Source organism: Colletes latitarsis, chromosome 10 (genome assembly GCF_051014445.1).
Source record: "Colletes latitarsis isolate SP2378_abdomen chromosome 10, iyColLati1, whole genome shotgun sequence".
In the NCBI taxonomy this organism is placed as follows: Eukaryota; Metazoa; Arthropoda; class Insecta; order Hymenoptera; family Colletidae; genus Colletes; species Colletes latitarsis.
In genome coordinates this window covers 14,493,020-14,519,973 of record NC_135143.1, presented here as the reverse complement: position 1 = coordinate 14,519,973, position 26,954 = coordinate 14,493,020, and the positions used below count along the sequence as shown (strand labels likewise).

Genomic DNA, 26,954 nt, shown 5'->3' with positions numbered 1-26,954 from the left:
AGAGGTATAGTGGTAACGAGGAACTACAGGACCAACGTGCGTATATATAATCGCGAAGGGAAAGGGGTCATCGGATTAAAGGAAGATAACTGCATCGTAATCTCCAATCTGAAGTTCCCCACGGGAAATACCAGCGCTACTCGCAACGTTCATGCAGAGAAAGGAATTGCATTCCAAAAAGCATCCATGAAACGTCTAACCATCCCTTCCTTCTCCCACGGGTCGCTGCTTTTTCCGACAAGTTAGTAATTTCCGCGTGTTCCTTCCGTTTCGGATTCTCTATCGTCCCGACGAGGGTAATGGAGCAGGTTCATATTGTACAAAGAAAGAAAGATCAGTCCCTGGTTAAAGGAAACGTGGCAAAGAAAACTGAGGATGAAAGCAATTTTGGTGTTTTTTTTTCTCCGGCTCGATGGCTTTTCATTGTTTTTTACTCGATACATTGATCAAAGTGGACAACTTTCTGACAACCGTAGCAATCAAGACTTCCTATCATAGTTCACAATTTTTTACTAAAGTGCTAAGCTCGAAATATGTTGTCCTGAGTGACTAACGAAAACGTCTTCCTTCTTCCTAAAATACTTAAGCTCGTGAGACAGAAGCATTCATTTAATATGTGGGCTATCCTTCTAGACGATATTAATGGGTTTGAGTACTAAATTAGTGGAATATCCTATGCCCAGAGCCACCATTCAGAAACAGAAGACGTTCTACAAATTTGGAGAATTAATAAGACGGAATAAATTAATGGTATATTCGTACGACCCATAAATTGTCATTCCGCGATTCGAATCCACTGCGTTTCTGGCAATTCTAATTGTTCGAGGTGTACGTTCATATCGCTAGGAGTATTTCGAACCGACTCTTTGTTACGCGTTCTGCTATTTCACGCATAGTTTATGGGCAAAGTTATCCCATTTGCTGCTGCTACGGACACAAGAACAATGTTGAATTTTCGTCGATGCTCGTGCATTCGCGATCACGTCGAAATAATGATACAATGCGCATATTAAAGCGCACTTACTTGCGGCACGGTGCACTGTTGCGCGCAGAAATTTACTCGATAGCTGTATTAGGTAGCTGATTCGAATGGAGAGGCAACGAAGCAATTTTCAAGCGAACTTGCATAAATTGAACAAAAAGTGGCGCGATATATGCGCCGTAAATCAACGGTGTAGCCTCCTTTTTGTGCTTCAGGAGTTTAATACTAAGTTATCTCTTTGATATCCTTGGAATAGAGTTACCAAAGCGGCGTGCGAATGCATGGAACGTTCATTGACAATTATTATGAAGACGACGTCCTCATTTCGTAGAACGCACTTGCGTTCCAAGTTTATGCAGGGTGTAAATCTCTCCGTGGCTGCTGTATATTAGCTTCCTTACTGTCGAATCATCCTTCCAGGACTGCCAAGTCACGAATATCCGCGACAGAGAACGATCCCCGAACGAAATTTAGAAAGACAAGGCGTCGGTAGTAAAGCAGGAAATACTACATCCACTTACGGTGAAATGACATCGCAACAGCCGTCTTTTCCTGTCGCGAGAATAGGTGCACGGAATATACATAACGAGTTCGTATAATACTAGAAAACTCGATTTGTTCTGCTTCAAGATACTTTACAAGTCGCAAGACTACGGAAAGCGCTTCGAAGCACATTATCGCGCGGAAATAAATACAACTTCGACTTAATTAACAAGCTAAGAAAATTAATTCACGATGGACGTTGAAGCTCTTAACCGAAATTACTAGGCTGTCCCCTCAAAAGTTCACGATGCATTCAACCAGAACTCGAATAAGGGTTCGATCGGTTTTATTTGCCGACGAAGCATGCTAATTTAAAAAAATACGCACCGCTGAGTGCCAGGAAATCCTCATCGAATTCTAGAAACTGAACATCGATGACATTGGTACGTCAATGTATGCTCGACGATCGATTAATTGGACCGTATTTTATTGATGGATAACTGACGACGTCACAGGCGCTGAATTATTCTGACAGAAGTTTATAATATAATGGTGATTTCGTACATATCGGAAAAAAAATTTAATTCTCTATAACCCACATTATTTTTGATATACAAAACCATCACTGAATAGGACATTCATAAATAAAAATTCTACCAAAGGGGATATGTTTTATAATGATAGCTGACTAAAACGTCTGACCCAATGCGGGTCACAGTTCCATGTAGGTCTAATTTTGTTTTCTTCCTACAATAGCGGCGCGATACCAACGCGACGGTCGTCCCACTGATTATGCAAGGCAGTTTCGAGAAGTGTTATGGGCACATTTCTGTATAGTCGTTGGATTGGTCGTGGCGAAGAATTTCTGTAATTTCTGTAACCGCGTTCGCCGTACTTGACGACACTGGATTGTTTCCTACGGGATGCATTAAAGCATTACGCCACTAAAGCGGTCGTAAAAAAGGCAAAGTTTGTCCTTATAACTCTGAGAAAGCCTATATTTTCAGAAACTAATAAGCGATTCACAGTTTGACAATAAATATATTTAAATAAAGTGATACCTATAAATTGAATCGAAAGACAATTAATTAAACATTGAAATATACATTGATACGTTGTACTAAAATGTTGTATTATAAAGAGTGTTTAAAATATAATTTTTCTAAACTCCGTTCATATTTGGAATTTCACCTTGCACGGAGTTCGAAACCGTTCTTCGATAACACGCGAAATCTTAAATTAATTTTCGAGTCGGCGAACGGCGGACGGTAATGAGCGTAGACGACTTCGCGAGGTTTGTTTCTCTCGACTGGATAGCTGGTACCAAGCTGAATAACCGAAAACGAGGCAAAGACAGAGAGGAAATGACAACACACCGTGAACGGCAGATGAGACAGGCCAAAGTGGCGTGAAAATAAACCTTAGGAAAGGAGCGCCACGAGGAAGTTCATTGCATACGACCGATTTTCAAGAAGGAAGACGACAGAGAAACAATGAGGTTACATTCCAGTCGCTGGAAAAAAGAAAAACAATGTCTGATCCTGAACTCCAAGTAAATCGATGGCTACCAAACTTTTTGCTTTAACTGTTCTATACAAATAAAAATGCAATTTTGTCTACATTCTAATAACGGCCTTTTTTTATTCTCCTAATTCGGTCATCTGTGACTTTTTCATTTTCTCTAGTACAAAGATAAGAGTCGAAAAAGATTCCTCACGGTTGAAAAGACTCACGAAGAAGATTGTGCTGAACAGCATGAAGAAGAAGAACTTTCAGACGGCGTTCCAACAATGACGGAATCATCGGGGGACTACTTTGAGGAGTATGGTAGCCACTTAAATCTCAGACTAGTCTGTCACTCTTATAAAGCCTGTTTGGACAATTTTGACACTCCCTTGTATTTCAGACTTAGGGTTTCGTAATCTTCATCAGCGAAGACAGTAGCTGTTTCAGGATGCCATTGTTTCATATCAGTATTGTCAGTAATGCACATATACGGGGTCTCGCATTTAACTTGATCATCGTGTTTACAAAGTACAGTAACTTAGAAAACAACGAAAAAGTATGAGAAACCTCAAAATAATTATTAAATAGTTATTATCGTTGAATAGATTTCAGGGAGTCAACGAAACGCGCCACCTAAGTTGAGGAGACAAACCAAATAACTTGGAATCATTCTGAAACCACGTTTACGCGAGGGGAATACGCGGAAATTTACGAACTGGCGCGCCGTTTAGCAACTTTACTAGCGACAAAAGTTTTAATATCGCGTTACGGGCGTCATAACACGTTCGAGGAACTTCGTGATCTGACTGTGGATACACTTAGTAGATAGATTGCCGTCACTGTAGATTTCACGGCGAGGAAGCTTAGCCGCGAATCCGTGCAAATTGAGCCACGAGAGCCGTGTCTTAGGAAGCTCGCGTGTCTCCTCTTTGAAATTCCGAAATTCGCGCTCCGCGGTGTGTGAGAACGAGCAAGTAAGTGAATCCCCAGGCTTAATCGATTATCTGCACTGTTGTGCGACAAACGTGTTTGCCGCGATTACTATAACAGGCTTTCACCCGCGTTTTAGGTGACGCCCTTTAACGAAATTATACAGTTTGCGTGCAAAACGCAAGCAAACTTTTCACACGACGGTGGCTGGATGGCAAAAATACCAATGTGGACTTCGAAATTTCGATTTTGTAAAAAATAATATATTTTTTTAAATTAATGAGCGATCGATGGTAATGATTTCAAAAAGAAAGAGAACATCTATTATTGTCCTGCGATTCGCCAATGTATTGGCCTATAGTCGTGGCCTAAATAGGACATACTATCGTGTACTTCATTCGATGCAAATCTTAGACATTTGTGTTGGACTCTTTCCAACATTATTGTATGCTTAGAGTATATAGAAAACCAAATAATAGGAACGTATTTTAAATGATGTCTAATCAACATTTCATATAGTAGCTTAATAGTATATTAATAATATCTTTAATATCGTATGAATGTACAAACACTATGAGACGACCTGATAACATTTTCGACGTTACTTGATTGGATATCGTTCTATCTATTCGTTTTGACAATTAACAGGTCGAAGCCCAATTTTGTACACAGCATATAATAACAAGCGAACATTTTTTAATTGGACACAGAGGAAGAAGCAGAGACGCAAATTTTTCTCTACATAAATATTTCGCATGGAATTCAAAAATATAAAACGTGGTACAAAGATTAAAAACAAGGACGTGTCCGGAAGTTTTGCTTTGAGTAGGAGACAAAGTATATCAAAATTGATTTTTGAACATACAAAATTTAAGAAATTTCAAACGTAATGAATTCTACGGAATTTCAATTGTGCAAATCTTCTTTGGATTAAAAATAGTAACTATATCGAAGCTAAATAACGCGAGATTAACCCGTTGAAATGTATGATTCCCCCCGTTGTCATTCTACATGTATTTCAATTTCGAAGATATTTTTAATTACAAGTGCTTTCGGTACTTCATTCAATATTTTTTTAATTATTTTTCTGCGCATGTAATACAATTAATCAAAACACTGCAATATCCGGGAAAAAATCATATTGCCTTTATTTGACTACTATCTACATTCCACGTATTTTAGTGAACTGGGGGTATTCGGAAAAGTGGGCATGATATTGACGTCTGTTAAATATTTTGTTGAAAGAATATTCATTCGAACATTTTTCACTTCCGATTTCCTTCCGAAATAGATTTACATTAATGGTACACAGAGGACCAGAAGAGAAACGTTGTAGATTAAAACCTGTAAAATAATATTCTGACAATATTATTCATTCAGTGGCAAGATTCAGGATAGTGGAAGTTAAATAAAACATGGACGGCCGTAAAATCTCGAGAAATACAACCGTGAATAGTGTTCGCGTCAATCGTGAGATTTGTTTTGCAAACGATTAAAATTATTTTTAGGAAAAGTGGCCACCTTAAATATGCCATTTTACACTTGGCGATCTTGGAATTCTTCAAAACTTGAAAAGTTTATCATTCTGACTATGAAACAGCAACACTCTGCGTTAAAAGAATTTTCGTAAAAAAATATGCGCTCAAAAATCAAATGGAATAAACTCCCTAGCATTGCGACCAGTGCAATGTGGAAAGAAAATCTGGGACAAGTGGATACGAAATAAACAAACAGCAATGGCACTATATCGGCATAGCGCGCGATGCATTACAGTACATGCAATTTTAACGCGACTCCGGTGACGTTAAATTAAAAGTATTTGCTTCAGTCCGGTCATACTGAACTTAATCAACGAGTTTCGTACATATCTTTATAATTGTATTATATTGAAATAAAAAGTTTCGATAGCTAAGACAGTTTAAGATGGTGACGTATAATTACGTTGAATAATTACAATTTTACGAGAGTTCTTACAATTGATTACTGTTCTTGAGCAAACGATTAAACCTGCGAGTCACCAAGCAACATAACTGTAAAATTAATTTGGTGGATCTTAAACCCATCGCTATTTCCACGCTAGGAATCTGCACTCTCTGCTCTTTGAATTCAACGTGCAAACAGGAAGTGTACGTTGGGACGGAGTCGTAAGGCGCAGCTTTCGAGCGAGAATGCTCATAGGGCGAATCGTGAGCCGACCCTTTTAATTACTGGCCGCCTACGACATAGTAGCAGAATTATTCGTGAAACGTGATCCACATAATTACGGACCAGGTTTAATTCTGATATTGACGCTGGCCATGCGTAGTTTTAGGGACCTCGTTCAGCTAAATGTGTTCCAATCCGTTATGATTCATTTTTACAGATGGAACAAGAGCTTCCTTCAAATTTTAAAACATCGACATTAAACAGTGTTTAAAAATATGACATTTATTGCTTGTAAAATATTGCTAAAAAATGTTTAATTCCTAAATTCAACGATTTTCTATTTTGGATTTTTGTAAGTTAATTTATAAACAATTATAAAAGTTGCCTACATTTCTTACGACTTATAAAAATACTACAAAGCCGAGTTGACTAGCGAGTCTGATCATTTATGGAACAATCTCCTTCCTACAGACTCGTCTTCCTCGATTTATAGAAAGGAGATTATACCGTCAATGATCAGACCAGATAACCAAATTCCCATCTCTAGAAAATACATTAGTTTCTCGAACTTTGCCGATTGATTTCCCATTCTAATAATAAAATACATCTCTTTAGAAAAAATCTGTATCAGTCAAAATTAAGAAAAGCCATTAAACTGCAAAATTACCAATAAAATTGTTCACCGAAACTTATCGCAAGCCAGAAATCTTCCACCTTCGCGAAACGAAGCACAACGAGTCGACTCAGGTGCAACGTTTAAATAACTGCTGGCGGTTCTAGAAACCACGAACAACGGAAACCACGATTGAAAAACGCGATCGGGCGAAATCTTCCGCGAAAGTTACAGTAAGTTACAGACCGTTAAGCGAAGCCACGGATAAGGCTCTTGGGAATTTCGAGGGGTTTCGCGTCGTTTAACGGGCCCGTAAACCTCCGAAAGTTTGCTGCCACATCTTAAAAAACGCATCTCACCTGACCGAGGAGATTAACGCACGCGAGGAAACGTGGGCTTTCGGAGACGGTCGTTGGAATATTGCAGGCTACGTTGCCGGGACGGTATTGTGTCGCAGATTCAATTTCAATTTTACTACGGCGCGATACTTCGTCAAGGGGCACTCGTTCAGCTGCTCCGTTCTCGAAAGAAGTACTTGCTCTTCTCTCTTCTTGACGCAGTCTCAATTCAATTTGAACCCAGACCGTTGTCGCAGCTCGTCGCTTGCGAGGCCCGACCTCCGCCCCGGAAACACTCGTCGGACGAAACTTCGCGGGTAACGGGATTTTCAGGTAAATTTCACTCGTCAACATTGCCATTAGGACGACACGCCATGGCTCTTAGCCGGAGTACCGCCGGATTTAGTCCAAACACGGCTCACTCGGGCTACACGGCCGCACTGTAAGCCACTTCCAACCCGTTAACTCGGCTAGTTTACGATTTTGAAAAATATTCGATTGTTCGACGACGCGTTTCGCATTATTGACTCTTGCGAGGAATGTCCACGGTGTATACGTGTTTCGCAAAATATCGAGAGGTCAATGTTTCATCCGTCCTTTGACTCGTTAAATTGTATTAACGTTATAGAAATTTATTTGAACACGATTTGTACAATTAATAGATCACGGAACAGAAGGCAGTCTTTTTTCTAAAATGTTTTACAAGTTCAGACTTCCACGGAAAGGGGAGGAAATCCTCTTCGATGCATATTATTATTCTCGAAGAATGGAGGCCAGCTGCAGCGCATCTAAAACGACTTAACGGCTGTGCAACAATAATACTACTCTCTGGTATGCCGGGGATTGTAACAACCATGCAAGTCGCATGAATATCTTAGCGACTTCAACGCCGCAACGACGACGGGACGCTGGAAATTGTATGAGCAACAACATTGTGTAACGAAAATGCTGTTGGATCACAATTATTCGACGGTGACAGTAATCGCGTAATTCGCGAGACAAAAATCCGCGCAATTCTCGCGGCAATTTCGTCCACGCCAACGTTCGAAATCGATACTGAGCAAAATTAAGCGTTTAGTATTAGTCAATTCGCAGTTACAATTTCGTACTGCCTCTGGTTAATTATTCCGTTCCCTATTGTCGGCCGGCGGGGCTATTTTCAAGCAAATGAGAACGCACAGAAGTTTGTGCGTTTAAATGAATTCATTCGTCGGCTTGATGCGCAGGACGACGAATCAATTGACTCTCAGATAGCGCTGGGACTGGTTAAAACTTAAGTGGAATTTTAATTCGAAACCCGCCTCCAATCGTGATAGAAAGGGAGGGGAGATAGCGATGAAAATTGAATCAAGACATCGGGGATACGGTTTTCCGACGACAAGAAACTCGCGATCCATTAACCGTTTTGTCGATGGATTACAACGGAGGTTCCCAATCGTATAAATCATATCGCAAAAATGTAACCCCCGGCCAAAATGAATGAAAACCGAACGAGATAAATTTGCCTTGAAAACTCTGCAATCGAAGTCCCAATATTGCCCCAATGATTATCTCAGCAAAAAGCAGCCAACGTGGAATAATCTTTGGGAAAACTATGGTTCCTAGGATCGGGGAGCAAGTTCTACCCCAACTTATTCTCCTCCCCGAACGCGAAATTATGACTACAGTTCGCGCAAAGAGTGTCCAATGTTTGGACAAGAGCCTGCTCGTTGGGTGGTGAGACGACAGAGAAACTCGATATCGATTTTGAACGAGAAGAGGTAAAAAATGAAAGAAAGGCGGAAGATGAAGAGGTACATAATGGTCCATTCTTCGGCAAGCTGCGGAACAACCGTAGCTGGGATGAAGGGAAACATCGCGAGGAGGCCCGACGAACGTCTTGAGAGTCCCGTGGCGGGAGCGATCCTTTTAGGGAATTACGAAGTTATCGGTAAAGTTCCCCAAAAGGGGGACACGCCTCGGGGTATTACATTTAATAACGTCCAATAAACGTTCCCCTGTCCTCTTATTTTTCCCCTCTTCTGCCTCTGCTCTTCCATCCTGTTCCATCAACCAGCCGCCATCTTTCCCCGTCGCTTCGTCTGCGATTCCCCGTCGGCCGATACAGCCTCGCGATCTTAAATGTACCGCTCGTGTCACGTTAAGTCGATCGACTAGGCCACGCTGCAATATCATTTATCCGTGGGAATCCGCTGTCACTCGAACCACGGACATCGACCCACCTCGAGGCCGCCTCGAAGTTTTTATGAGCTGGTGGAAACCTTCGGAACTCGGTACAGAATTTCTCCAAATGTAACAACTATTCTCCACTTTACGAGACCATTTTTCACTTTCGAACAATCCAATCGGCGCTCCGTGTTGTGCGATTGTATAATGAGGCACGTTGCTTCGATAGAAATTGCAGACTAACTCTTATTGTTATTTTGCTCATACGAAGCAACAGGTTATCGATGGGTTGCTGAAAAACTAAACGGACCGATACGTTTTCGCACATCGTTATTCAATATAATAAATATCTATCGTTGTCGGAAATGTGTTATCCTCGTACATCGATACATTAACACCAGTAACTCTTTATACGAATAAATAAAAGGTGATTTTAATGACATAATTATTTGAAAATTTATGTAAATGGCATTTTATTCTGAAAGATTTCAGTTATAAATGTAAATCCCTGAAACCACTGTACATCGATAAGAACAATTTTTCCTAATTGCAAGTGAAAGGATTCCTTATCATTTTTTGAACATTTCAATCCTGTACCCTTAAACTACACGCTCGAAAGTATAGTAGTGTATTTTTCCAGAATTTTTTACTTCGTGGCCAGACAGACCGAGAAACGATACGCAATTCCAGGGTTAAATAACGACGCGGAACTTCGTCGATTCGTTCAATTTCAATTTATAATTCCAACGAAAAGCCTGTAATTTTGGACAACTGCTGTTCGTGTTTCCATTATGATTTGATGCAGGAAGTATAGACGATTGGAAGAAGCAACTGCTACTCGAGGGAAAGCGGAATCAATGGCTACCGATAACGTTTGGTACAAAGCACTTCAGAAGACGCTTCCCATAAGATTCTCGAGAGATGTTAGGCCGATGGCCGGTTGCCAAGCAGACACAATCCATACTATAAATACTGGCGGACACCACCACCGTCCCACCCTGGCCTGCCGTTCCGTTCCGTTCCGCGCGACTACCCCCGTCCTCGGACTTTTTCGTCCAGGGAGCATTCCGCGCTTCGTTAACACGGCCAAAACGTTCGAATCACTTCTGCGCGTCAGATTCGCGCCCGACGAAATGCTTCGCTGAACCCGCTGGACATAGTTTCTAATTCGGAACCGAGCGAGTCAGAAGGGTAGTTCCCGATGCGAGTTCAATAACTGCGCGCACAGTGGCCCAACCATCATCCGAGAAACTGGAAGAAACTTTCGAAACCAAACACTCGTAGAGGAAATAATTCTATCCTCCATATGTAGGATTATTTTTGTGCTTGCTTTTCTTTTTACTGGTTCTTTCAATTACATTTAAAAATTAATATTAGTATTCCTAACGCACGAAATAAACTCATGCGTATAATACTGGAACACCTTGAATGCCCAGTTCTTTCGAGCAAACTGGTGTAACGTCATCTTTCGGAATTTGTCGTCGGTTTCCAGTGTAACCGGATTTAATACGTGATGCATGGACGAGATATTACTTTTCAACGCCTCATCGAAGGCCAGATAACTCTCTTAAACTATGTTTCAGCAGGAGACATATGTGGACGATATTACATTTGGGAACGTTCGCAAATCTTTTTCGAGCGTCGATGTGTGTGAAACGTCTGAATCAGATCTGTTATTTATATTTCCCATTAAAAGAATGAAATTGGAATTTAAGAGTTATTGGACCATAAGATTCTGGCCGTGGACTGAGAGAAAAACGATTAAAGGAACGTGTAACGTTTCGTTCTCTTTTACTCGCGCCGAGCGTTCATTCTTACAAAGGCAACGGAAACTTTTTAAATAATCGATAACTCATATTCCATCCTTTTCTGCTACCCTTTTACTTCCTTTGGCGATTGAAAATATATACTAACCCATTCAGGTCAGATATAAATACTCTATGGGAAATCTACATCCCTCTGACAACGAGTCTGGTATACAGGGTGTGCGGCCACCCCTGGGAAAAATTTTAATGGGAGATTCTAGAGGCCAAAATAAGACGAAAATCAAGAATACTAATTTGTTGATGGAAACTTCATGAAAAAGTTATTAACAATTAAATTAAAAAATTTCAAATCGTTTTCGAAAAATTATGTTTGGTTGCGAGGATCAATTACAATCATTTTTGGTGAATAGACGTACCCCCGAAATCCTACTCAGTTTCGAGAAAAAAATTCCTTACCGAAAATATAATTTCTGGCCAGAAATGTCTGCCCGAATTTTCATGCGAATCTTTAAAACGTCATAACTTCTGAACGGATTGGACGATTTTAATGTTTAAAAAAGCAAACTACGCGTATTTTGGTGGAGAATATGTACAAATCGCAAAAATATTCGAAAAGTTGGTCCTTGACCTCGCAAAATGAGGAAAATCCCCATAAAAATGGTCCAATTTTCAAACAGCCATAACTCCTACAATTGTGAATATATTTCAATGAAACTTTTTTCTGAAGTAGAGCTCATGGGTACCTACAAAAAAGTATTAGACAACTTTTCTGTAGGGCGTCAAACAAAATTACTAGAAATGAAAAAGTAATTTTTAAGAAAAATCGACAGGGGGTAAGTGCCTAAATTTTTCGGCGAAATTGAAAAGTTTCAAATCGTTCTGGAAAAATTATTTTCGATTGCGGGGGTCAATTATAATCATTTTCGGTGAATAGACATACTCCCGAAATCTTACCTACTTTCGAGAAAAAAATTCAGTATTGGCGGAACTTTAAACGTTAATAACTTCTTAACGAAGTCACCATCAACAAATTGGTATTCTTGATTTTCGTCTTATTTTGGCCTCTAGAATCTCCCATTAAAATTTTTCCCAGGGGTGGCCGTACACCCTGTATATGTACATATTACATAAATAAATTACTAAATACAAAATTATTTACTAATCCTAATCTCTCAAATATTCCAGGTACTTGTGGGATTTATTGGCAACCTTCTCGTACACGTCAACTTCAGAAATCGATGTTGAATAAAAATATACTTTTAGTGACCCAGAAAATAAAAATTCAGTGAATTTAATCTGGAGAACGAGCAAGCCAAGCAATATTCATCTCTTAGAAAACCGTTCGTTCAAGATCTGTCTGACTACTCGACTAAAAGGTGCATCGTCATGCATAAACCCCTTAAAACGAACGAATTTAATGGAACTTCTACCATGAACTCAAGAAATTGCCCTAAGATTGATCTATTAATCTTCCATCGAGAAAAATGAGTTAGATTATTGCCAATTATATATTTATTGGATACTATTTATAGATCCCTTGAACCTATTACACCCATTGAAGGGTTAAGAAATTATGACAATTTTTTTCCAAAATTTTATCACGAACATTTTGAAAACATCCACAAATCCTATCATCCTCTTCTCGTCAAGAAAGCCACCAATATAGTCTCTCAAACCCTTGGCCTCGGAAAACCAAACTTCGGTCCTGGTTGTATACCACCGGCACGAAGGGTTTCCCCGTCTATAAATAAATAAATTATCTGCCGAAGTAGCAGTGGAAACGCGCGGCACGTTGGAAAGTTCGATGGAAGCAATTAATTACCTATCAAGAAACGTGCAACAGAATCGAGTCCAACGGAAACATCGGAGAGACAGAAGTTCGGAGAATACAAGACGATTAAGAGATTCATCAAATTGACGGGAACGATCCACCCTCGAATGCTCGACCGTTTGGTCATGACGTACAACCGAAGCAGGTCGTTTATCCAGGCCGTTGTTGCCTGCAGGGATGAATCACAGTCGACTCCGATCGGCAGTCGTTCGCGAGCTTGAGCCGGCTTTTATTAGACCGGCTGACACCGAGGATCACTGCCAAACTAGGATCGCGCGAACAATGGCTTACACGTATCGAGCCGGCTGCTCGAAAATAACCACGACTACCGTTAGTGTTTCCTGTCGCACTCTTTCGCGTCGAAGTCCACCGACCGAAAAGGCAAATGGACGCCGCGACGAGAGAAACGCTGCAAAACGAACACGCAAAGACCGGACCGAGAAGGGACAGGGAGAGAGGATGCAATTTACATTGTCGTCGTGGCTCGAGTTCGGCGCAGAACAGAGGGTCGAAGATCGAACTGTACAGTTGGATTCAACGATTTTCTGCTTTTTCTGAGAATATTTGCCTGGCATGCCTCGAATCCGTTCCCTGCCGCGACCCCATCCTTCCCTGGATTCCCAGACGGTTCCTGGACACCGTGGATCGATGACAGAGTCTCCTAATCCCGTCCGGAATCCCGCGGATGGCGCTTTGGCATCGGATGCCTTCGATCTTCCGTTGCTCGTGAAACAGTAACCGAAAAGGAGATCAGAGCGATGTGGCACAGTGGGACCTGAATCCCGAAAAGTTGGCCAAAAGCAGAGTTTCTTGTTCGTCAAAATGGAACCGAAACTCTATTGGATGAACATAATATTATGTGAAAATATATAGATCGCTGATAGATCGATGCACTATATAAATTTACAATTTGAAGGATATTAGTTATAGGAGCATTTATGTTAGGACTGTGACATTATCCATTTATTTTAAAGAGTGCTCCAAACTTATAACCAGTAGCGTACTTATTCACAGATTTGAGAATACAAACGATAGTAATATTTTATTCGATGATTCTGAGTATGTAGCCATATGAATATAATGGGAATGAAAGAGTTAAAGCCTTCTCTTCTAAATAATTAATCCCGCGACAACCGATAGCTATGTGACTTTGAATCGGAAACCATCGCCAGGCGACCATGCATGAGGGTGCATAGTTTATGCCACAGTCCCATTCAGTCTCTGATCAAGCCATAAACTTATGGAAAGTGAAATAGCGTGGGGCTGTGTGCCTGCAAAATATTCTCAAAATAATGCTAATTGATCGATATGTTTAAACGAAACGTAGGGTTGCTTATATTAAAAAGAAACACCAAGTCTTTCTGCTTTAATTTATCCGTTGACTTCGCTACAGATGACGTTCCTGGATGTCTGGTCACTGGAAATCCTACGAAGCATCTCTTGCAGACCTTTTTCTTCGGGAAATCAATGACCCGATCTATGTCTATTGCCTGCCAGTCATCGCACTCAATTACAGGACCGGAAGGGTCTTGCATCGCTCAACTGCAGTGCTTCACCTTACTGCTGATCGTCTTTTTACTCTTTGGTTCCATCCACTACTTCTTCAGTATACCACTCGACAACATCGCTTAAATCCACTGCATAATTCTCTTCGCTTGCCTCTTTAAAATTCTTCTTTCTAAAAATTTATTTATCGCACTCTTTCGTTCACATTTGCTTCCATACAAAAACCGATAAACGATCGGACCAATATTATCATTGCGACATATTCCTTAGACGTCAGAGACGATACCTGAATGTTTTCAAAATATTTAAAACACTTTAACTAGAATTTAAAAAACCGAAAGTGTGCACGGCGTTAGTGAAACCCAAGGGCGTCCTCGCGACTGCTGATTTTGTATTTAATAAAAATTTCGTAATTAAACGTTTCGACCGCATTGTGGAGCTTTTGGTCCACTATGTGTCACGGAGAACGTACTCGCGGATCGAAGTCCGAGAAATAAATGTCTGGCTGTCGATCGGAGCTGAGAACGAGGATTCTTTCATTTCGAAGGAACGCGATGGGAAACGTATTATTACGCGTTAGAGGAGAGTCAATCGGATCTGATGAAATTGAAGGTATTGTGCTCGATAGAGGTACGTGACCTACGACAATGTTCACGGGGGAAACGAGGAAATCCATCGAAAGAGTAGGAAATGATGCGGAAGGAGACTCGATGGAAGCTTTGAAAATGCCGGGCGATTCCGCGAATGGGCACTTTTCATGGGCTGGCGCGGAAATTGCCAATTGGTATGTACATACCTAAATATGCGCATAAATCCTTGTCGCGAATACCGGAGACATACTCATAACCAAGAATATTTTTATCGCAATCGCGTGACCGAATATTTCGCGCGTCTACCCAAATACCTCTTGAAATTAAATTCGTATCTCTTGACCATTCGAGTTTCAATTAACGAGGTATACAAGTAGACCTTACATTCAATGTATTTTTTCGGCCCATTTTTTTGGAGCTCTAGAGTTCCAATTAATACGCATTATTTGAATTTTCAATCATTAAGATCCTTCAATCCGTCCAGAAGTTATAATGTTTTAAACGAAGGCATGAAATTTTTGAGAGACATTTCTAGCCTGAAATTATATTTTCGGTAAGGAATTTTTTTCTCAAAAATGGTTAGGATTTCTGGGGTATATCTATTCACAAAAAATGATTGTAATTGACCCCTGCAACTGAAAATATTTTTTCCAGAACGATCTCAAACTTTTGAATTTCACCGAAAAATTTAGGTACCTACTCGAATTTTTTTCTCGAAAGTGCGTAGGATTTCGGGGATATCTCTATTCACCAAAAATGATTGTAATTAACCCCCGCAACCAAACATAATTTTTCAGAATGATTTAAAATTTTGTAATTTAATTTTTTAATAACTTTTTAACGAAGCCTCAATTAAGAAATTGATATTCGTGATTTTCGTCATATTTTGGCCTTTAGAATCTCATTAAAATGTTTCCCAGGTGTGGCCGAACATCCTGTATATTATACCGTTAAAAGTACAACATTAAAAAAAAAGCTAACACTGTGATCTGTAAAAGATCAAGTTAATCCACTACACTCCACTGAAGGATTACCTATTATACTTTTAAAAACATGTGAACGTTAATAAGTATATTCACAGAAGTTCAAGTTCGTGTTCCTTGAATTTTTCGTCTGAAAACATTTCAATAATTACCTAAACAATTATCTCTCTAGTGGGAATTCTCCCCTTACAGGAAAAACAATGTCCCGACGAAACTCTTGCCACCCGCAATCTCGAATCCGATACTACTTCGGCGAACGACTTCGGGAGCATATAAAGCAGAAGGATTAAACTTTATCGGCCCACTAGGTTGTCAACTTAAGCGTCACCCTTTTAAATCCGAACGCCAACAAGCAGCATCATTTACAAAAGGGATGAAACCGCATTCCGGGGCGCTTTTCGCGCGTTCTCCTCGCACCGAACACGACGTATTCTGTCGCCAAAGCCGAGACATCGTTATCGTTTTAGTTTCTTCTCTCTTTTTTTTTTTTATCGATTACCGTTACCCCATAGAGGATCTCGCGAAGCTTAGCGCCAGGATGCTACGGACCGAGAGCGTTCGCTTCTAGCTCGCAGCGTGTCCCTAGGATTAGTTCCGGCTTTAATGTCGGACGACAAGGGATTTCAAAGGTAATTGAATCGGGACACCGATTTGTCGTGGCTTTAAAGGCGCGGGGCCACCGTTCGCCGTTCCCGTTTCGTGTATTTTTAAAGGCTCGTTACGAGTCGACAACACGAATTTCGAACGCGACGTTCGATTTTCCCCAGTTGATACCAAGATACCAGCGAATCCTCGAGTCATGTCGAGTTATTTGGAAAAGCATCCCATAAACGGCCAACAGCTGGTACCTTTTATCTCATTCTTCGATCCATCTCGGCGGTTGATCTACGATAGTCGTGTCGTTGCGCTTTGTCATCCTTCATGTTCGCGTTTACGTCTTCTTCATGCTTCTCGTCACGTTTTATCATCCCATTCTAAACTCGTACTTCCTAAATCTTTGATCGTTTCTTCTTTGATTACCGTGGCGTGGTTTATGGCCCCTGTCTTTCTTCCCGACTGTCCCCTCTTATTCGGAGTATCAAAAGTTCGTCCCTTCGTTTATCCTCCTGTTCTCGTAAATTCGATCGCATTACTCCTCCGTTCCAATGTTTTGGCTGGCTGAATCTGAAGCACAAAAGAATTCCTCGTCCCTTCTTCCTTGTTCGGAAAATCCTTGGCACACAAACACCCAACTATTTCTTTAATTTATCTTCAGGTATCGAGAATAGAGCACTATTAAATTTCAAGACACCTACTTCGTGTCTAAATATTTCAACGTGAATTTTTAAATAGTCACAACGAATTCGTTAATATTTTGAATTTTTACGCCGAACGACGCGGTAAATGTTCTTAAGACTTCTAATTTTCGACCGACGGGAGAGAAATCGATATTTTCGAGCTAACAAATCGAAAAGAGCTCTTAAGGAGAAACGGAACACCGAGGATCAGACTGGAGAGCAGGACCGCAGTGTATCCGAGTGGCTGCGATCCGCACGGACGGGCACGTGCGTTATCCGGTTAATTCTTTCTGGCTGGCTCGGCGAACAGAACCGGAAGCAATGTCTCTCTTTTCGTGTCAGATGGCCCGTGTTCGCCGGGCACGTCGATTCGGCGGGGTTTGGTTTTGATCTACCATGCGGAAGGAACCGATCGCTATGAAACGAGCAACCTACAGCTACATGAACCGAGTCTGTAGTCGGATGGCTGAAGATCGCCCCCTGTGACAACGCCAACGACGAAAGGTACCCGCTTGTGAACATAATGAACAACATTTCGGAGGCGAATCGAACGTGTACGCTTCTTCTCCGCGTTTTAGAAAAAAAAAAGGTAAACGCAAATGAAGGGTCGTCGTGTGATCTCCGGGCGGAAGATTATTGATGGAATTTAGAATCGGTTGATAATTAGATAACGTCACGCTAAATTGAGATTTTCGTAGATCAAAATGAAATCACCGTTTGAAAAGTTAAATTTTATTCGATTAAAGGGTGCACCACTGGCGTCAGTTTTATCCTCAAGGCATATATAATTCTGGAATGTTATAGTGGCGTGCTGTAAAATTTTTAATTTTTATAAAATTCTTTCTACAATTTAAACTCTACTATTATTTATTTGTGCAGTTCAATGTTTTTAAATGGAAACTGAGATGTATCCATAACTGCCGTAGGTAATATATTCCATGAAGTATATTTAAGATTATAAATTTTCTCGAATGGATAAAACTGAGATTTTTTCATCCTTCGTATTAATAGTTCGAATCGAATTAGCGGAGATTTTGTTCCTTCAGAACTGTCAGATTTAATTTCGTTTCTGATTTTAATTCTCTCGAGAGGGTTTCCGTCAATTGGATTGATTTCGATTAAGCCCCCTTCAGCGGCTCAATAATATGTACATGGCCGGAACTCGGTGAGGAGAATTTCATTAATTAATCTCATCACATCATCACGTGTAATGAAGTATTATATACGCTCGCGGGACTTTATTATGTGTAATTTCGAATACTGTACAAATTTAAACGAGTAATCAATAATGCGTGCTTCCTGCGATATTGAAAAATATTAAACAAATTTTCTAACTATAGAAACTTCCTGCCCTTCGAATCGAACTTCTGAATTTTGAACGTTTAACGGAAATTTAAAGATTGCTATACACGGCTGCCGATGGAATTCGTTTGCGGTTTATTAAATATGCTGCCTCGTTTATTCAACTCAATATCGTACTACATTTTCACTAATTGCATTATTCTTTTCTGAATGTGTAAAATGATTATTTTAACACGAACATTACTAGTTATTCAGATTTAATATCTATTATCGTGCTTTGCCTTGAATAAAATGTACGTCCCGTACGCGTGCTTTTAATGTTAAATTTTGTCTGAAATTCATTTAGAGAGGATACATTTACAAACACCGTGATGAAAAGGAAATTCGTCGAGCATCATTTTTGTCGAGCTCGAAACAGTCTGTTAGTAAGCAGCTCCTCGATTTAACGTTGTCCACGGGTCAATACGTTCTCCGTTTGCCTATAGGGTATTCCGAATAAATTTGTCGGTGAACAAGATTTCACGCGGTACGGAGATAGGTCATGCTGTAAAAACGTACTCTTTTCCGCGCGACCACGTCCACTACAATGACGTGTGGCTACATAATTCGCAGGCCTGGAGACTTCCAATCGTCTACACTTCAAAGGAAGGCAAAACAGAGTGTACGTGGCGTACCCGTTCGAGGCCACCTTCGCACGCACGAATAGTCAGGTGGCAACAGAGCGCAAAGGGTTATTTTTAGTACAATTTGTCGCTCGAACGATACCATAAAGCGAACGCCGTGTGTGTACCGGCCTATAGAAATTTTCACGTGTTTGTACCCACGGCTAAACGTTAGTCGCGTCGTTAAATATGTCGAGCGGACGCTACAGAAAAAGGTCCGCTTTATAATCCACCCGTTTGGTCTTTCACGGAATTCGCGCGGTGTCGCTTGCTGGACATCGTCTGACGAATTCTCGCCAGCCTAAGCCGAGCTTGATTCGTGTCAAACACGAACTATTGCGCAGAGTTGAAAAGTTGGCACGCGAATCATCGCGTAGGCACCCATAAGTGTCGCGCGATTGGCCACCGACAGCGACAGTTACAGAGGATAAGAACCGAAAATTGGCTACCTCGAACTATGACCAAAGATTCTGTTTGCGGTCCTCTTTAGAGAATAAATATACCTTGAGTATATGAGAAAAGACGTTTAATTGCACCTGATTTTAATAGCGAACGTTCGTTCCGTATAGAATTCCAAGATCTAATAGAATTAAAGATCCAATCTCTGGCAGCGCTTAAAGTATCTTAACCGCACAGTGATAACGTATGTCGCGGAAGAGGATTTCTCTGCGAGAAGACTAGACGAAATCTAACTACGCCTTTGCAACAGATATAATTGGACCGCCTTAATTACCTCGTCTTGGGATACAGCCGTAAGACGGGCAAGATAACGCATTCGATGTGCATTCAGACACCTAGACCGGAAGATTAACAGCTCCAAAGGGAGCAAGGAGGATGTAGATCACCTCAGTTGAGATATTAAGATATTCAGCTGATCTGGCAGCTGTAATGCTACTGAAATAAAGCGAGAACGGGCTATCGGTTATTTCATTGAAAATGAATATCGAAAAGTGAGTCTCGTTTCACATTGCAAATCTTTTCGATCATCGCGAACAAATCTTTTTATTATTCAATCGTTTGTATTAATAAATCAAGTTAGAATTATTTTTACTATACTTTCTTTACTAAAAATTTTGTTGTGGAAGTGGGCAACGTTATTTGACTATTATAAAACACTAGTTAAATCTCTTTGAGGTTCGAAGATGTATAAAAAAATAAAATAGGGGAAACACGTTGGGTACCATAATGGCGGACCATAACACGGCAAGGGGTTAAATGAATTTCCACGTGCAGGCAAATGCTCGTTGATAACGGCCAATGAGCCAGTCGTGTGTGGCATCAGGAATTGATAGCGCCGTATAATACAAAAAAACCGTTAAATATACTTTTTTATTCGCTATTTGCTCCCGCGTATGTAAGGTCGGATGCATGTATTCTGGATTTACATTTTCCCGCAATAAAACGTTTTCCCTCCCACTCATCCAGACTATTTACAGAGGCACAAAGTGAGTGACTAAGAGTAGCAATCTCAACGGGATACGTGTTGCTACGGGACAACACGTTCCACGTATCGTTTCTGCGTGCGCATCTATGTGTGTCCATAGATTTTCACGTGTGACGCAGGTATGACGCAGTTAAGATGTGGTCAATGAAGCATCGGATAATGGTAGCGGTCAGGGACGGAATACAGCGACATCTGCACCAGCTAATCCTCACTAACAAATGTCCCATTTGGGATTATGAGTACGAAAGGAGCCAATTGATTGGATCGTACAGTACGAGGATTCCCCATTGGAACCATGTGACCCTATATTGAGCCACGAAATTCTGGGATACATCCAAAAATACTATACATAAAACAATAGAGTCTTTTCTTATTTTATTAGTCACTCTATAAATTTATTATTATTAATTATCTTTCGTCGATGAGTAGATTAAAGCCTTAAGTGTCTCTGCAAAAAGAAATTCGGATGATTCGAGTTAGGTGATCTACTTGTGCTAAGTTTGTATCTACCAAGCAATCCTTGTTGATATTAGCGATAATCGCGAAACTGTTTAAATTATTTATCACTTTTCGTTTCAAAACACGTTTCGATATCGTCAACACTGAGTCATGAACGCCTCGTACCGACGTTAACACCGAAAATATTTTAAATCCCGACGCTACGATAATTTGTTCTTCATTTTCTTGCATAATACTTAATTTCTTATCATATATTATTGTTACTAAAATTTTTTCATCAGCGCTGCAACAATTAAACTCGATCGTGGCGACTGTCGTGTAACGTTTCACGCGAGAAAAAACGTCGCCCGTGAAGGCGAGCCAGACTTTTTAATACGAAACTCGTATGAGAATTTAATTCGACAGAGGACGAATGCGTGAATTATTCCGAACGAGCGGACAGCCGGATACTCTTTCGCTTGAAACGTCGCTAATTAATGTGCATTAATTCCGGATAGGGAAATCTTTCCTTTAAGTTTACTAATAACGTTCCGACTTTCCTTCTCTCTAGAAAAAGAGGGTAATATATTCAATATACCCGGAGTAGATAGAAAATTAAGTAAAATATAGTAGGGGACGAAACGGCGTACACATACTTGATACGGTTAATTAACTCTCAACTAAATTGAAATGTACTATAAAATATGAGTTTCCGATATCAATTTCACGATTACGTAACGTACCTTCTGCCATGAAGTATCGAGTATATCATTGAACTCGTTCTTACATGAATTTGTTTTGCAAAATAATATTTAACAATCATACTTTTGCAACGCATCTGTTACTATAGAAACGTGTAACGTTCGATCGTAGAATAAAATAATTTTTTTTAGAATCAAATTTATATTCCGAATTTAAGTCAAAGAATCATTTCCGATAAAAATAAAAATATGTATATTAATGTTGCCATATTTTCACCGAGAAAACCTCGTCGATCCATTTGGTATTAGTCACAGGAGAATATGATAAAAAAGTTTGTTAGTTGTTTCTCTCGAGTTGTCAATAAATGATCGATTCGTACACGCATGATGTGCCCCAACACGCGAGACACGCTTCGATGATAGATTGGAGAAACAAAAATAATAAAAATATTTCTTTAGTTATAGCCATTTCCAAATTCCAATAATGTACAGTGACGATGGAAGCTTTGCGTACCTCGACTAATAGAGTTTTTACAATCTTCAAAATATTCCAATTATTTTCTCGAATGCATTAGCAGCGTTCTGGTATACGTTGCTGATGTATTTCAACACCGACGACGAGTGATGAATAAACAAATGTTTTTAAGTGGCAGAAATAAAAATCCAATGAAATTAGATACAGGGAACGAGCAGGCCAGGCAGTAGGTTCTGCGCGACCTATCCATCTGTTAGAAAATCGATCGTTCAAGAGCTGTCTGGCTACTGGATTGAAATGTGCCGGTGAACCATCATGCATAAACCACATGAAACCACGTACATCTAATGGATCTGCTTCCAATAATTCATGCAATTTACTACTCATGAAATTGGCATAAGATTGACTTGTTAATCTCCCATTAAGAAAAGCAAGACGTTATTAACCATTGAGTAGAAAAATTTTAATAAAACCATTTGTACTTGTTTCATAATCAGAATTTATCGGAGGACAAAAATGGCTATAACGCAGAAAGGGAGTCAAACGAAAATAGAAAAGAAATACCTCATCGATGAGTCCACTTGCCACTACAGAACGAAGTGCTCCGCAATTTTCTTTTCTCTCTTCGGTACCTAAAAAGTAAACACGGTAATTAGAGAGAGTGTAAAAATCTCTGGGGGTCAACTGTGTTTTGCCTTCGCGAGTATATTATACTAGGAGCAACTAAATGACTCTCTGGATCGAACAGACCTAAACAAAGCGTCGATGTTAATAATCAGCTATGAAATGGAACGTAACGATGAAACGCATCGTGTTATTGTAAACAGTGCTTTACACCGGCCTCGAATCGAAATCAATAAACCGATTATTGGCCAGGCTGAACGGAGATTACGTTGCTTTGAATTGACACCCCGACACGAGCCTCGCGTCAATTGAATTTCGCGGACTTTCTAGACGGCCGGATGTCCGTCCCAGTTCCTTTTTCCACGTCTGACGGCGTAAAATCACGATGAATGCAATCCGTGCGGACACTCTGCGAAGAATCGACCTTTTGTGGCATACGGGGGAAGTTTACCGTGCATTATCCACCCGCGTTATTTGCTTACACGCTGGTAAACAATACGTGGGAGGGGGAAAAAATAACGCGTCGCTCAAACGCGACTCTTTTTAACGCCATCTATGTATTCAACAGCAAATAAGTGACTGACAAGTAATAATAGGAGATTATTTTTCCGCGCGGAACGGTTTCTCGCGTGCATGGATATGCTCTGGGCAATGGCGCGTCCAGTGGACATTGCAAAACAATTTCGCTACCTCCACGTGCTACAAAATATCCATTTTCAAATAGCGTCGATCTTAAGTTGATATTTTGGACCAGACAAAAATCATTTCAAAAGATTATTTTCCGAATCAATTGACACAAAAATGCCATTGGTGAATGCTGATCTAAACTACGATCAAATAAAATAAATCAAATTTTTCCTTTGAACCAGCGTATATAATTATAAAAATATACATATACTATCGCGTTAGAGATGGACAGAATTTTTATCTGCATACAAATTTCGAACATGATAAACAAGTATTATATTCGTAACTTGTTAAATACAAATTTAATTGTTTGAATAAAGTATTATAATGTCTTATTCGTTATCAGTTATTCGAACGAAATATATTTTCTGTTTGGTCGCACAGAGGGCGTCGAACCGATGGATGATTTGCACCGTGTCGTTCATTTTCGCAGACTATACACGTAGCTCGGTTCGCGTGGAAACAATGGGTCTAACTGTGGGACGTATGCCGGACACGTGGAACAGTTTACTGGAGGAAAAAGATCGCGTGCTGTATTGGAGCAGAGAAGTCCTGTCGAGAGTAACTGACAACGTTAATCAAGAAGAATCGTTTCAAATGGATTACGACAACGAGAAGATCGACAAGAAAGTCGACTTGTGGATAGAAACGAGCCGAGCACGAGTCGACAAAGTTCGAAGTAAACACCGCAACGTGCCGGAAGAATGTAAAATTCGCGTAACGAGAGAAATCGAGCAAGTAATTATTTTTGTTATTTAAACGCTGTTACGTGATAACGATCTTGTTTATCTGAAACCTTTGGTGTGCAGGAGAGTGTCGCAAAAATATTGTTACTTTAATATTCGTCGTTTTTGTAATCGTTTATGTTCTTCGATTATCGAAGGATGGTATAAAATATTCCTTAATTTTTTATTTTTATATTTCAACGAGGCAACGATATAGAAATTCAAATTTTTCCGCCGACAAAGTAGAAACACGCGATTAAATTTAACATTTATTAAGGTACATTCAATCGTAACGTTCATTTAATCACAAAATGAGCACGTTTGTTTTCAATCGTTGACACAAACATTTTGTCGAATGTGCAAATAAATACGTTGCCGTGATCAAACAATGAGTCTCGTTAATACGAAATCGGCAAACGTTTGTTTAGTGACTGCGCGATTTAAACAAAATGTAAATATAACAGGATACAACATTTAAAACGAAGTATTTTTGTAATTTATAACATAAACAAAAAGCGAATAAATGTACTGATATGATATTTTGTTACATGTAGATAAAGGAGGAGTTAAAGACGAAAATGAGAAACGATTACCAACGCGCATACGCGAATATAAACAAGCTCACGAATAAAATTGACGAGCTAGGAATACAGCAGCGCAAGATACACGGGAAAATTCATGAACTTGAAAGCATTTGTGGTGCCGACGTAAAAAGATTCCAAAAGAAATTCGGCCCTTTAAGGGTAAAAACGTTCAAGAACCTTGAGCTGGGCAAAAGATTCCTGTTCGAGGATAAAAGACTCAGATTGAAATTCGATAAAAAAGTACTGATTCTTACTTTTTTATTTTTACAATCTGTACTCAGAACAGTAAATACACGTTTCGTATGTTTCTGTGACACTAGGTTTACGACATCGACCATAAATACTTAGTTAAATGTGCCAAGCGTATTAATAAATTAATAAAGAATATTGAAAATCTTGAGTAATGACGATAATGAAAATAGACGTCGAAATGACAATAAGGAATGACGATAAGGAATAACGAAAAATGCTGAGCACGAAAGGTAAGTCACATTAATGTGTACGTAATGCCGACAACATTATAGCAAACCGAGCATTTGTGTTATTGAATCTTGGTTCGTATACAATCATGTAATGGACACGATATGATCTCAAATAACCGGAACATTTTCCTAATAATGTTATATCGTGTTCGATAGCTTCCATTTGCCACGTTATGAAACATCACATTTCCCACTCGAACAAATTTACATTAATTGAGTTTTGGCAACGGGAGAATAAAGCTTGCTAAATGATTGTCTAGCAAATGGGATATTTCAGGAAATTGTCATTGCGCCATACAAAAGCAACCATTTAAAATTACGCCTATCTACAGTTTCCCTCGACTCATTATAGCGTACGGAATTACTTAACCTTGAACTTGTTTACACTTTCTTAAGCGTGAGGAAAGAACTGTTTCTACGCAGTTCGCGATCGATGATCCAGACAAAGTAAATTATCACCTCGTAGATACGCAAGAAGCGAGATTAACATGTATCTCAAAGTAACTAAAAATTAGTTGATACAAATAGGACCAAGGAGATTCCATAGCTCGAAATAAGACGAAAATAAAAAATGACGAATTAGCTAATGACTAATGTTATTAATTAAACGAAGTCTCCAATGCAAATTTATCATTCTAAATTTTTGTCTTGTTCCAAGTCATAGAATCTCATCGATCCTATTTCTATCACTAATGCTGGATCACCCTGTATACATAGAACCGTATATTTGTGTAATCGAAACAAGGTTGTGTACTTAAAGAGTTATAGCTGCCACCTACTTTTTCTATACCATACTTAATGAAACTTGTTAGCAAATATTCTTACTAAATAATTTTAAAACAGTTTACAAACCACTTATGGTTAATAGATAGATGGCTACTGATGCCAGCGATCGATTCTACCAGAGGCGCGCCTGTATACGTGTACGTTATAATATATAGGGTGTACGTTATAACGGTATCCACGATTATGGTCCCATTTAAATGACCTACCCTGTATACAAAGCGACGTTTTACGAGAGGTTAGAGAGGAAGAAGGAACATAAAAGAAGATGTGAATATAGGGCTACGCCGGCCTATCCCATTACCAACATCGTTAGGGTAGGCTCACTCGAAGATTCTCGGAACCAGGAAAACAGAATACGAAAGGCAGTAGTTATTAAAACACTTATCCCGAACACTGGATCGTTTCGAGCATTTATTAAATTGGCCTGTTTTTCTAGTTTAAATTTTAAATATTCAGTATTAAATTATTACACGACAACGTTAACGAAGAAATTCTACAATTTAAAACAATTACACAGGGTGTTCGGCCACCACTGGGAAAAATTTTAATGGGAGACTCTAGAGGTCAAAATAAGACGAAAATCAAGAATACTAATTTGTTGATGGAGGCTTCGTTAAAAAGTTATTAACGTTTAAAGTTCCGTACTGAATTTTTTTCTAGAAAGTGGGTAGGATTTCAGGGGTAGGTCTATTCATCGAAAATTATTGTAATTGACCCCCGCACTTCGTGCCTTAAAAATCACATGATATTGAAGTAGATTTCAATACCAGAAAATATATGTTTCTCTGAATATGCTTTAAATAGGTCACTGGTTCTCAATGTATTAAATCAGTGCTGTCCTGGGATCTAGCTCCTCTCGACCCCCGCCCGGAAGGCAGTATTGTGTTTATATGGGCACACAAAATGCGATATCACTAGCGTTCATAAA

At 39.6% G+C, this 26,954-nt stretch overlaps 1 protein-coding gene across 2 annotated transcripts; it reads left to right on the top strand.

Moving 5' to 3' along the window:
• Positions 1-23,564: 23,564 nt before the first annotated feature.
• Positions 23,565-26,380, top strand: LOC143346723 (uncharacterized). Of its 2 annotated transcripts, none has more exons than XM_076775120.1 (5): positions 23,565-23,572; positions 23,883-24,187; positions 24,729-24,998; positions 25,079-25,240; positions 26,109-26,380. In XM_076775120.1, exons 2-4 carry the CDS (start codon positions 23,915-23,917, stop codon positions 25,160-25,162), a joined length of 627 nt encoding a protein of 208 aa, XP_076631235.1. In that variant the 5' UTR covers positions 23,565-23,572; positions 23,883-23,914; the 3' UTR covers positions 25,163-25,240; positions 26,109-26,380. The 2 variants fall into 2 exon arrangements, with proteins under 2 accessions (XP_076631235.1, XP_076631237.1); XM_076775122.1 differs by having other exon boundaries at positions 26,084-26,380.
• The last annotated feature ends 574 nt before the right edge of the window (positions 26,381-26,954 follow it).

What these genes read in the sequence shown, in the direction of transcription:
- LOC143346723 (XM_076775120.1), top strand. Translation starts at nt 23,915, where the DNA reads ATGGGTCTAACTGTGGGACGTATGCCGGACACGTGGAACAGTTTACTG. An exon ending in TAACGAGAGAAATCGAGCAA is followed by an intron (nt 24,188 to 24,728) that starts GTAATTATTTTT and finishes TGTTACATGTAG; the next exon opens with ATAAAGGAGGAGTTAAAGAC. An exon ending in GATTGAAATTCGATAAAAAA is followed by an intron (nt 24,999 to 25,078) that starts GTACTGATTCTT and finishes CTGTGACACTAG; the next exon opens with GTTTACGACATCGACCATAA.